At 38.4% G+C, this 13,909-nt stretch overlaps 1 protein-coding gene across 1 annotated transcript in view; it reads right to left on the reverse strand.

Annotated features, from left to right (window-relative positions):
* Positions 1-13,909, reverse strand: part of LOC126212751 (vitellogenin receptor-like) — a 175,219-nt gene that overhangs the window by 104,379 nt on the left and 56,931 nt on the right. Inside the window, exons 10-13 of the mRNA XM_049940159.1 lie at positions 13,142-13,313; positions 8,979-9,177; positions 4,790-4,984; positions 735-855 (exon numbers count right to left, since the gene is read on the reverse strand). Of these exons, the coding sequence (XP_049796116.1) occupies positions 735-855; positions 4,790-4,984; positions 8,979-9,177; positions 13,142-13,313 (687 nt within the window). The remainder of the gene's footprint in view (positions 1-734; positions 856-4,789; positions 4,985-8,978; positions 9,178-13,141; positions 13,314-13,909) is intronic.

A 13,909-nucleotide genomic window follows, 5' to 3' on the forward strand; every position in this document is an offset into this window, starting at 1 on the left:
GTCTCAGCATTTTTCAAAATTTAACACTTGTGAGAAACAGTGGTTGAAATTATTTAACTAGTGAAAAATTTAAAAAGTATATTTAAATATATGTGTAAGGAAACATTTCACTTCCATCAGAAATGTTATTTTTTGGAACTTCAACCCATGAGTTACACAGAGGATGAAAATTAAAGAAAATAATATCTAAAGGATAGTTGCTACCCCCCCCCCCCCCCATATAGCAGATATTCTTGGTCACAGATAGGCACAACAAAAAGACTGCCTTTCTTTTGTCCCTGCTTACAACTTGACCTCTGTGCTATATGGAGAGTAGTGTCTTTCATAATGTTACATTCCATCTTCAATTTTCTACTTTAAGAAAACAGTTTTACTGAAAAAATTTTTAAAGTTAAATCTATGAGAATTGTTATTTCACTTCTCAGATATAAAGCAACATGTTGGGGATGAAAGTTTCTACAGAAATATCTCTACAAGAACAGAAAATGCACTATTAACAAGAGTTTTGACTCCAGCTACTACAATTGCTAGATCAGAAGTACACTGAGAAAAAACTGTTTCTATGACATTCAGTGTGAAAAGTTACAACTTGACAAGATAAAACCAAATTTTTGCAGACCAGTGTGCACGAGTGAAGCACCACACACACTGAGGTAATTTAAAGCTGTCAGTAATATCACTGCAATTTAAAATCACAGGTGTAACACGAGTTTCCTTTTAACTTTACATCTCACCTCTGCAGGAATGCTGATCAAAACCAAGTTCCTTGTCCACAGGGCAGGCACATGTGTACGAGGAGTTAGGGGCCAGCATACAAATATCACTGCAGCCAGCATCTTTGCAGGGATTCTCCATCTGGAAACAAGTTCCCAGTTACAGGGCACACTTCACAATATGTTTCAGCAGTACTCTGATTAGGTTACATTTGCTAAATTGCAGTAATTACCTAAGGTAATTAACATTTTCAGTAAGGTAAAGGTCTGAGAAAGTTCACAATGATAAACGTGTGTCAGGAGACCATCCCTTGCTTCATATTTTTATAAATTTAACTTCTCGCTGCAATGTAATTTTTTCCTTTGCAGACACATTCCACTTTTGCATTTAAGCCACTGTATTATTTTTATGGGGGGCTATCTTAAAACCCACTTGCAAAAAGGTGAATATCACTAGTGTGAATGCATGCATACTCCCAGCACGCTTTCGACACATTTAGGTGCCATTTGCAACCCTTTCATCTATGCACAAAGTTTTTACAAGTTTACAATGTCTATGGAAACATAAGTCACCCATTGACTGGAATACCATATGCAATTTAATGGAGCACTTGGCAGCTGTGGAAATTTACCTTAGCTAACCACCTCCGATTTGTCAATATTTCATTTATGATGTGAACAAAAATTAAAAGGAGCAACAATTCAATTGTCAACAGAATTTCCACAGGTTTCAAGGTCAGTTTTGTACAACATTTCTGAGGAACTGAATTACAGAAACTTTGTTCTGGGGTGTTTTGAGACTCGTGGTCAGGGAACAGACAGACTGTACTGTACTTCAGAGCTTTTAATTTTTTACAATATCAGGAATGATAAGCACTTTTTGGACCTCAGTGTTACATGAGGCGACAATCCAAGCAACAGGCAATGAAATGGTGGTGCACATTGTTGCCAACCAGAAAAAGCCATACAATTTCAGCAGAAAGTGAAAAGAAACCTGTCACTGGAGATGTATGTATGTGTAGCAAATTTGGTAATTAGAGGAACAAATTGATCAGGTAGATTTAAGTGGAAGGTCATTGAGTTAAAAAGTGTAACCAAGAGAATCACGGGCAGATAAGTTATGTGCCTGACAAAGGGTTGAGAAAGATGGTCTGATTGACTACAGGTAGATCACAAGCATCAACATTTCTCCTCCACATCTTTTGTAAATGTGGAGAGAACTAGGAGGGCCTTCATCCAGCAATATATAAAGTGCCCAATACCAGATAAAGTTGGTCTGGAACTCTGACTGCATTTATGAGGAAATTTGAAAAACCTGTTTTGGGCAAATCTCCATTAACTTGTGCAATGTCTAACTACAATAGCTGCAACCAAGTTATATATTGTAAAGGTACAACAGGTGTAATTTCTTATGGTCGAACTCTACAAAATTTAAGGAACAGTTTTGTCCTCATAGCTGATATTAACATTAGCTTTGTGAATTCACAAGTCTTGTTTTGAGTTTAATATCTGAATTAAATAATCTGACTTTTCCATAAAATATGGTAGCTCTAGGCTTCTGTCTAAGTGTGACCTTGTGGGATCAGATGTCCCACTTCCCCCATTCGACTGACAACGTGTTTACATATTTAGGTAGGTAGCAGCAGCCCACTTTTGAGATGTGTTTTATGGTCAGCCCAGATCAGAGTTAACAATCCTGTTCTACAAGGGAGGCAAACTGTAAACAGGCAGTTCTACTTGCTGGGTGGAGCCTTTTGCTCTTTGGTGTTATGGATGAATGGCAGGGAGAGAAGTATCTCCACACTATCAAATGCTTGCCAGAGGGCAAATGTTTATATTTCTGCAAATTGTTTGTAAAGACTCCTGTAGACACATTCCGACTGGAGTACATGCACATGTACGTCTATCATTTAGACTTTTACATTATAGGCAATACATGGGGTTCAAAGTATGTGTTATTCAAGTGGGTAACATATTTCAGCAACTTTAGACAAAAAGTCCACCAGAAACAGCTTTTTTTTTTAATTATGGTTTTAGGGCACGAAACTGCAACAGTCATAAGCACCCATTCTGTGGCTTAGTAAGGGGTACAAACCCCATTTTAAACCAGAAGCAATGGGATCTAAACTAAGGAGGGAAACAAAAAACGAAATCAGAATTGCTATTGAAGTGGGGGTTGTTTTCACTGAAAAATAGCTTCAAATGACCGATCTCGCTGACAAACTTGAGGATGCTATCGGCTGAGTGCGCGTCATCTGCTGATAGGGAAGATAGCTCAGTTTACAGCTGGAAACAAGCATGTAGGAGATTAAGTAAAAGGTGTCATCATCCATGGTTGATAGTGGGGGGAGAGGATATTTACTTAAATGATGTCTAGTGCTAGAAAGACAGTGCCCTATCTGGAGGGGAGGTAAAATTACCTCCCGACAACGAGGCCAGGAGGAAGGGGCCAAAGCACATTGAAGAGATTTTATGTCTCTTCATTTATTATTGGATGTGTAGACCAATGTGTGTGCCATAAAAGAGCCACACAATGACAAAATGCTCTGTAGATTGGCGAAGGGCACCATGTGAACAGTGGGCTGAGGAAGAGAGACTGCAGCCTTTGCCACTTCATCGGATGCCTCGTTTATGCCGATACCAACATGCCCTGAGAGCCAGAGGAATGCCAGAGAGAACCCTCAAGTGGAGCATGTGGAGGCAGTCCTGAATCCGGTGAACCAGAGGGTCGACAAGATAAAGAACTTTGAGGTTCAGAAGAGAAGTGAGGAAATCCGAGCACGAAATGTTGTAGCCGCTTATGTCGATGGGTGTACTGGACAGCCTGGAGAACAGCTTAAAGCTCTGCAGTAAAAACTTAACACTAGTCAGGAAGCTGAAATCTAATAGGGGTGTCACGAATATAGGCACTCCGAACACTAAATGTTGTCTGAGCTGTCAGTGTAAATAACTGTGGCATCCTCCATTTGTGTGCATAGAGAAGCAAAAGCTTGACACTAAATTATGGGGGGGGGGGGGGGGGGGTCCTATCCTTGCAAAGCTGGCAAAGGTCACAGAAGGCCAGTCCCGTGATGGTGAAGCCAAGTTGGTGTTGTTGTATCTCTTTGTCAAGAAAGTCTTAGGGAATGGGAAGGAAAGTGAATGTAGCAGCTGACTGAAGCAGACTCCCAGTGGTAGTAAAGAGGAAGGGTGGTCTGCATACCCTAAAACCAAGGAGGCATTGGGGGAAAAAGTGGTCAGATGAGCATGCATGGAAGACATTACTAGTATAGCTTAAGGATAGCTTGACAATTTGGATGTTCATCAGTCTCTGTGTAAAAAGCTCTCCAAGGGGCTGGTGTAAAAAGCTCCAGAGGCTAAACAACCCATGGTGGTGGTGGTGGTGGTGGTGGTGGTGAGTTTAGGCACCGAAGAATAGACGTTCATGCAGAGGAGTAAAATATGCTTCCGTGGTTGCACTGCGAGCGCACTAGGGTACGATATAGGTAGACGAGGACCACTGTCCACTCCCCAGGGGGTACCACCCAGAACACAGGGTTAAGGGCCTAGATGTAGGCAAGGCACATTAAACTCCCTACGATGCCAAAAATTTACAGTTATACTGGGATAAAATCTGAAGGCACTTTCAATGTTCTACAAGTGGAGGCAATCGAGACATCCTTTAAGACGTCATTCAAGAAGGCTGGTCTGTTGAGAGCTGTAGTAGATTGTCGATTTTACAAAGAGGGAGCTCCGAAGCATTGGGAAGGAGATAATCCATAACTGGATTTATGGCAATAGCAAACAGTACAACTCAGCGCACGGAGCCCTGGGGAACCCAGTTTTCTTAGGAAAAACTGGGTTTCACCCACACCTCAAATGTGTGCTTTGTCCATGAATGAAACTTGGAAAGAGTTAATCGACATTTAAAGAGCATTGTTAGTGTGACTTTCAGCAGAAGAAATGCAGTGATCAACAAATCTTTCAAATACTTTAATTCTTGAGCTACAAATTATACAGATTGCCTAATAAATTTTTACCAGTCACACAAACAAGATAAGTAGAATGAAAGGTTTAAGCCTCTACCAGATACTTACCGAGGGATGGAGGGCAGGGTGGTAAACTTTTATTCCGTAAATGTGGCTTTTGAGTGACCGCAACATGACTTTGTAGTTCTTTCCTGTAAACTTGTGACACGAGGCAATCTGCTGGTCTTCCCAGTCCGACCAGTACAGGGTGTTCTCAAAGACTGCGATCGAGAATGGGTGCTTCACAGCCGTTTCCAGAATTACCTGCAAGGCAAAACTCTTAAATCCAGCAGTACACAGTTCTCATAAGCCACAGCTTAAACAATAGTCTCGTGCTTGTTATCATGAGGGAAACATGATAAAGTGTTTTTAACTTACATCTTAACAGATATGTATTCCACATGTTGGACATATGGTCCCTCAAATAACAGTTTTCACACATTTCAGAGTCCTGCTTGGTAAAATGTTTCTTTACACCAGCAAAACTTCACCTAGTCAAATACCCATTTCAGTTTGACATTTTTTGTCTATACTCAGCTATGATTTTTTGGTATATTTGCACAGCATATGGTCATATGTGACAGGCGTGTAAGAACCACCACCTCTTTACAACCAATTGCACCATCTGAGCATACCAACCAGTTATTTTAAGAGTTTGATAGCTTACTACCATGTTATCTGGTACCAGTTGCAGAACAGTGGCAACAAGAATTTTACTTTCAATTTTAATCTAATTATTGACCACATTGTAAAAATTTAAAATGCCATCAAACTCCTCATTATGGTGTATAATTTTATGTTAAAGAAACATGCTACAGTTAAACTCTGGCAGCAGTTTAATTGCCTGTGCAAAAATACCTGGCCTTTTTCATTCAGTATTGACTTCAAAGAGCTTACACACAATTTCAAAATTTCTCATTGACACCATTTTGCAGTCCATAGAAAATTTAAGGTATCTGTCTTACGAGAGATGATACATTTTTAATATCACAAATGATGCGAATTATTTACACAAATCAAGCATCTTGAAATTTTAGTATTAGCAAAAGTTTTGTAAAATAACCTTTCCACATTACACTTTGAGCACCTAGGATGTATGACAAATGATGCTACTTTATTTTACTCAACTCTACAACTTTACAGTATTTAGATTCTGGATTAGAATTTGAGACCAATTTAAAACACACAAAAGATGTACAGGAGAGGTATCACTGAAGCCTTGCCATCAGCTAGAAGGATGTGTTTAGAATGCAGTGAGCTTACAAGATGTGACTTAATAGTGGCATTAGATTTATAACGAGAATTTGTTTATATACCCAAATCTTAGTTATGTTTTATCATTTGATCAAGCTGGCATTTATTAATGCTTTTAAAATTGTGTTTGTATAAATACAATCTTTCAAGGTATTGCTAATGGGAGTAAGTTACTTATGAACAATTTTTGCAGTTGAATACTTCTTAAATGACAACCTTTCATATTTGTTATCTGAGAAACCCATTAATTTTATATAGACTGCACAGCCATTATCTACATACTTTGAATTTATGGGCCTGGAGTGTTCACCAAGACATTTGCAATGCTGGCAACTTCAGAGGCTTCAGTGACAAAGCCATTACTAAAAATGTTAAGCAAGTTTAACCTCAACATAAAATCCTGAGTACTCATGCAGCTTAAGAACAGACCTTTGAAAAATAGAACTGTATACATCTCTCGGCACTGATAGTCAAGTATTTGGCTGGTAGGGAGCATCTGGTCTACATTTGTAGCATGGTTGTTCACATGTCTTTGCTGTGTGCAGCTTTGAATACTCAAAACGTGCCATTTTACTCTTGTAAGTAATTCTTTCAGAAAAGGATGGCTATAGTGATCCCAAGTTTGAATTTAGTGGCCCAGAAAGTGAAGAATTATGTTATTTTATTGGATACTGAAAAATAATCAGTTGAAATGTTCTTGTCACTGGTGCAAGAAACTTATTCACGGTGCTCTAACCAGTTCAAAGATTTATGTTCAGAAGAAATTTTGAAATACAGGCTTTATAGCTACACACAAAAATAACTGTCTCATGGTATTTTAATCAAAGTCCCATACAGAAGTATGACGTTTGTGGACAAAGTTCTGGAATTTTTTGAACAAATTTTTTCCACACTTTACTGACTGCATGGTCTCGTGAAATACTCTTCCACAACTTATACACCACTCCCAACATAGCTTCCACTTCCACAAGCAGTCTTGGTACACCTCTTCCTAGATTGCGCAAAGTACCAGCTGCAAATTTTTAATGCATCTATTGTTGCAAATCATCATCCTTTTGACACTTTTCAACTTTGGAAATGAAAGAAGTCTGCTGTGGCCCCACCTGGAGAGTATGGAGGATAAGGCAGCACAGTGATTTCGTTTTGTGCAGTAGTTGTGCACCAACAGGGATGAATATGAGTGTAGTATTGTGATACAAGAGCCACAAATTGTCTCCACATTTGACGTCATTACCTCATTTTCTTGCAGGCATCCGAACATGTCCTGATAGTACCATTGATTAACAGGTCATCCTGTGGCACAAATTCATGATTAACTAACCCTTTAAAGGGAACAATCAGCATGGCAGACATCTGACCTGACAAGCTTTTTTGTTCTCTAAGAATCTTCCATAACTCAGCATGAAATCAGAACATCAGCCTCAACCTTAACACCATAGATTCACATCTAATCGGCAGTTTGTAGCAATTCGAGAATTTCCGCAGAAATTCTAGAACCACTTACCCTTCTATTGTCTAACATATTTTAAAAATGTGAGAGTACATACATACTGCACAACATGTATGTGCGTGCAGGTGGGAAAGGAGTCACGAGCACAAGGTAGATGCGACTAAACAGCATCGACAAGTGTTTGCTGCTCGCACCACAAAAGCTGTATTGGAAAAACTAGAAGTGATTATGTAGTATTCTTTGTGGTTTTAATGACTATTGTTAAAGAAAAATTAACAATTGATTATAGACTTAATTTATGTATTGGACTCTAGAGGTAAGATGGGTTCATACATTATGTGGCTGCTAAATCAACTTTATTGCAGATCTATTTTATTGAGTAACGCGAGACAAATTGGTTGACTTTTAAACATTTGAATATTGATGTGAGAAATGGTGAATGTTATTTATTGAAGTTGAAATATACCAGGACTGAACTAAAAGTATTCAAGTACTAAATTATTTGAAAATTAGAGGGTCTTATAAATTCCTGTTAACCAGCAGTGTTCTTTGGAGAAGGTTTTGGTGATCGACTGAGCTGGCAATCCAGAGAAGATCTGGCTGTGCAGATCAATTGAGTCAACCGATGTGAGAGAGGTGAATTTTGCAATCCAACTTCACATCATTTATTGTCCACATTATAAGTTATGATTCTCTTAACAAACACCTTTCTCATTTGTTTGAGCCAAAATCTCTTCACACCTGCAATGGGAAGGTTTTTCTCATCTTCTGAGCCATGGGATGAGCTTTGTGGCAACATCGCATTCCAAGATTCTGTGTTAAGATTTCATGACACAATGCAACAGAAATATTACGTTCTTCTGAAATCTGACACTTGTTACTTCTCTGCCTTCTCAAAATTTGCGAACTGTGACAATATTCTACTCAATGTGGCACTGAACAATAACAGACATACAACAATGAAACTTCTGGCACTTCCACAGTAAACAGGTGTGCATGGGAATACAAACTGCATTTTGCTCCAAATTACGATTGTTTGGAATTTTTTTTTTAATAGACCTTATACACTACATTTTGTTAGTGATGCTCAAAATTTACAACTAATTTTGAACTTAAAAATCTGCTTTTAAGTGTCTCTGCACAATGTTATATTCATTGATAAGTACTCTTTGGAATAATTTGGAAAACATAAGGCATTATTTGTCTGTGCCCAACCAACAGTGTAAGAGACATCAGCCCACTAAAGATCAGAGTCCCATCTATGTGTGTTACGGATCTTAGAATGGGACAGTTTATTTTACTTAGCATTAAAGCACACCACTTGTCCAATTTTAATCCTCTATTTCCACTGAAGTATAGTGTGCTTTTGAATGTGTGGTCTGTACATCATAAATTCAACAACTGGTTTAAATCTCTAGCCAAGAAACAAATTGGGTGCTTCCTCACAGTTCATGACCTACCTCTGCTTATTTATCTCGCCTGATAAGTACTTTACGAAGAGCTCTGCGGAAGTCTTCCCAGAGCTGTTTCTTTCAAATTCGTTTTCCTACATACCCTGCGATCGCTGCCATCCAAGTTGACAGATTCTATTGACTGCAGCTTGGCATCAACCCAGTACAAGCGCTCGTTGCCAATGTCTATGGTTATTCCGTTGGGCCAGTGCACACCAACCACGAAGGGCCGTGGTGAGGATCCATCCATGCCAGCTGTCGCAATTTTCGGGTTCTTGCCCCAGTCAGACCAGTACATGGACCTGCACAATGTGACCATTAGCTTACAGGAAAATAAAGATCATGTTCTGAAAGAGAATGGCTTACAACAAATACATAGCAAGCTTTTAATCACTTTCTAGCAAAAACTAAGAAAACCAGCTCAGTTCAAAATATAAAGCATTACAGTATATGCTACACTATGCCATACACATCAGATCAAGAATCACTCCAGCCTCTTCCAGTGGGATTACTACAGTCACCTCCCCTAAAAGCACAAATCCCACAGAATGATTAAAATTGCGAGCTAAATATTAAAGGCATGTTTTGTTACAGCTACACATCCTTAATTTGTCCCAATCACAAGGTGTCTCTCCAGACATTGTTGGAACACCTCAATGACTTGTGAACTAATGTTTTATGATAATTTAATTTATTTAAGAATGTGCAAGCACATCAACTACATTCTGAACCAGCCACAGTTTGTACTCCAGAAGGACATCACTGAATATGGGATTTAAAATTCTGTTTACAGCATTTTAGATGATTGACAATGTTGTTGTCTTCAGTCCTGAGACCAGTTTGATGCAGCTCTCCATGCTCCTCTATTCTGTGCAAGCTCCATCTCCCAGTACCTACTGCAACCTACATCCTTCTGAATTTGCTTAGTGTATTCATCTCTGTCTCCCTCTGCAATTCTTACCCTCCATGCTGCCCTCTAATGCTGAATTTGTGATCCCTTGATGCCTCAAAACATGTCCTACCAACCGATCCCTTCTCGTCAAGTTGTGCAACAAACTTTTCTTCTCCCCAATTCTATTCAATACCTCATTAGTTACGTGATCTACCCACCTAATCTTCAACATTCCTCTGTAGCACCACATTTCGAAAGCTATTCTCTTCTTGTCTAAGCTATTGTCCATGTTTCACTTCCATACATGGCTACACTCCATACAAATACTTTCAGAAATGACTCCCTGACAAATCTATACTTCATATTAACGAATTTCTCTTCAGAAACACTTTCCTTGCCATTGCCACTCTACATTTTATATCTTCTACTTCAACCATCAGTTATTTTGCTCCCCAAATAGCAAAACTCTTACTACTTTAAGTGTCATTTCCTAATCTAATTCCCTCAGCATCGCCTGACTTAACTCTACCACATTCCATTATCCTCATTTTGCTTTTGTTGATGTTCATCTTATATCCTCCTTTCAAGATACTATCCATTCCATTCAACTGCCCTTCGAAGTTCTTCGCTGTCTGACAGAATTACAATGTCATCGGCGAACCTCAAAGTTTTTATTTCTTCTCCCTGGATTTTAATACCTACTCCAAATTTTTCTTTTGTTTCCTTTACTGCTTGCTCAATATACAGATTGAATAACATCGGGGAGAGGCTACAACCCTGTCTCACTCCCCAACCACTGCTTCACTTTCATGTTCCTCAACTCTTGTAAGTGCTATCTGGTTTCTGTACAAATTATAAATAACCTCTCTCTTCCCCTGTACTTTACCCCTGCCACCTTTAGAATTTGAAAGTATTCCAGTCAACATTGTCAAAAGCGTTCTCCAAGTTCACAAATGCTAGTAGTTCGGTAATTTTCAAATCTGTCAACACCTGCTTTCTTCGAGATTGGAATTATTATATTCTTCTTGAAGTCTGAGGGTATTTCGCCTGTCTCATACATCTTGCTCACCAGACGGCAGAGTTTTGTCAGGACTGGCTCTCCTAAGGCAGTCAGTAGTTAATGGAATGCTGTATACTCCCGGGGCCTTGCGTCAAAATAGAGACGATATAAAATGCAGCTCGTGAACAGAATGAAAAATGCTTTATCAACTTCCAGGAAAGCTTAACACATTGTTAAACTCTCCCAAATGTATTTATCTGGTGTAATAATATATGGGAGGAAAACACTGTTAAGCAGTTCAGACTTAACGAGAGCAGAAACAGTGGTGCTGGAAAGTGAATCTACTCATCTACTGTTTAATTTTTCTTGTGTTTTGATGTTCATTATTGATTGATATTTGTACTTTTCAATTATCAGGAACTTTAAAGGTTTACATGCTGGATAAGCCGATTTATCCATTGACACATTTTCATGTCTAAAATAGGTGCAAATAGGAGTGTGCGTCTTAGGGGCAGTGAGGGAAATGCAACTACATTTTTTGGACACGAGGCATCAATGATGCTGCCGTCTTTAAAAAGTCACATTTAAGCACAAAATTATCCGTCTCTGGATAGTGGTAAATAAAGGAGTACCTTTTAAGATCATATCAGTTTTAATTGTTTTTGAAACAGCTTAAATACAATATTGAATAGAAACTTTAGTGCCAAGGATTATCTGAAATTTTTCAGAGTAATTCATTATTTGTAATTAGCTACACTGAAATATTTTGCTATTCGTGTGGAAATTCATTTTCAATCATCACCTGTAAATTGACTAAATGTCCTGAGTCTATAGCCGTTTCAGGTAAGTTGCCACTATTTGCAGACTACCAAAAATTTCATTAAAGCTTGAACTGTTGGAGTTCATTACTTTTATTAAAATTTCAGCACAAACTAAGATGGCAGAGCACAGTCTCTAAGAAAGAGCTAAGCTGAGGTTTTTTACTTGGCAGGTCTAAAAATGGTCACCCAAAAAGGCAATGCAATTTGGAAGTGCTATGCACATTAGATGCTTTATGGCTGATTACTGCATTGATATCTTGAGGTAATTACAAGATAATATTTTTTTGTGGTATTCAAAAAATTAAAAACCTCACACCGGCCTGATTTAGCTCCACTGATCAGGATAGTAAAAACATGCATATGTTAAGTGAATTTTCATTCACAAAGCAGGCTTATCACATTCACAGTTCAATACTGTTCTATCCTGATTAAATTGAGCTTAACTTAAATTCCATAAGGCAGTGAAGCAATTTCGAGGTCTCTGTGCGACGAAAATTGTCAGTCGATCTCCTGAAAACATTTGTACTAATTAACTTTCGGTGATCACATGGGGAAGACCAGAGATCTGCTGGTAAGACCGTGTTAGCCTATTTATTTGAAGTAACTGGATGTCTTGAGCATACAAAACGGCAGGTTCATCCAGTGTAAATCAGACGTTCCACTGATCCCGTGCAACACTGTAGTAAGCGGACACTGTCAATAAGTTAAATAATACATGAACACACTAGTTTAGTTCATGTATTAAATTTCTTCTCATACAGAATCTCATCAAGATGGCAACTAGCTCAACAATACATACATATACATCCTTTCACAGCTAATCGGCAAGATCCTTCGTTCTTTTCATAAGAGAAAACAGAAGCTATTCCATGGAGTAAATCGACTCTCCAAGGAATAATAGGGCTTGAAACTACTTTGCATTGATAAATCATCATATATTAAAGTTTAGGAATCGGTAAGATAAGAGATATTTCAAGATATGTACACAAGTTATATAATTGATAAAATTTCTGAAAATATTGCGGAGAGACCGCTGCAAGAGACATTACAACAAGTACCATCGCACTGTTTGCACATTATTTATGGCAACAATCGAGTAGTCTAACACCCATTCATTATTCTAAGGACTACAGTTTATGAAACAAGTACTATAGAATATGGCTCAGGGTTACATGGATATATCTGTTAACCACCACAGACAAATAATTGGGGAATAAATTTATGACAAACTGACTGAAGTGATTACATGGATTGACACATACTGAGGCATCAGAGTAATTTGGTATTGGAAAGAAGTGTAGGGGTAATAGACCAAGGGTTTATTACAGTGGAGTATTTTCAAATGGATGAACGGTGTATGGAGATGATGCATGCACATCACAGGCTGCATGCAAAGCTGCATCAAACCACTGAACAGTAGTTATTTCCTGCCCTTCAGGACAGGCAGTTGAAGAGGGTACTATTCCTTATTAGAAAGCTTAAGTGTTGAACATCTAATAGTATCCTCACTTGCCACACCCTACCAGTGGTGCAGGGTGCATTTTGAACCTTACCCATTCTGTGTCAGGAGAGCTATTCCCCTGGGCTTCCGGACATCCTCATTCACAAGCACAGTGCATTCTGTCCCAGTTTTTGTGCAGACTCCAATGTAGCTCTCTTCACCATCAGTGAAGTAGATGTTGCCTGTTATGAGGTCCAATGCCAGGTCTTCTGGTAGACTCAAACCTGCACATTTTGAACCATGTCAATTTACGCTTCTCAGAGAAGTGTGCTAACTCTACAATCCACATTAAACTAATTTACAGAAAATCATGACCCAAATACAAACATCAGAGCAAAAAGACATTTCCCCTCTAATCTCTGCTCAAGGCAAAAAGGCAACAAATTAAAAATTTTTGAAGTGACATAACCCCAAACCTTTGGCTCTGGGCCTACACCCAATGATCCACGAAGTCTCACAGCATATATTTAACCAAAAATTTCTTCCTTTTCAAACTGTATACAAAAAATGGAATCAAAATGTTCTTCCTTGTTCCGTAGGCACGTATTATAGAAGAAATAGTTTCCTTGAAAATTTCAACACAGGAACACTGATACCGAGTTTTGTATTCAGTACTATTTCACAAATGTAAAAGTCTAAATTCAATATTTAGATTTCTTGTAAGCAACAATTTTTAATAGTTGTGAAGGAAACACACAATGTCAGGGATGTTTCATTATATAAGTATATTTTAGTTTGAACAGAAAGGATATTTGGCAGAGCAAGAAATACAGAGTCTGCAATGAACATTGAACTATTAAAGATTAGGTATTCAAAATTC

This window comes from Schistocerca nitens, chromosome 11 (genome assembly GCF_023898315.1).
Source record: "Schistocerca nitens isolate TAMUIC-IGC-003100 chromosome 11, iqSchNite1.1, whole genome shotgun sequence".
Taxonomy (NCBI): Eukaryota; Metazoa; Arthropoda; class Insecta; order Orthoptera; family Acrididae; genus Schistocerca; species Schistocerca nitens.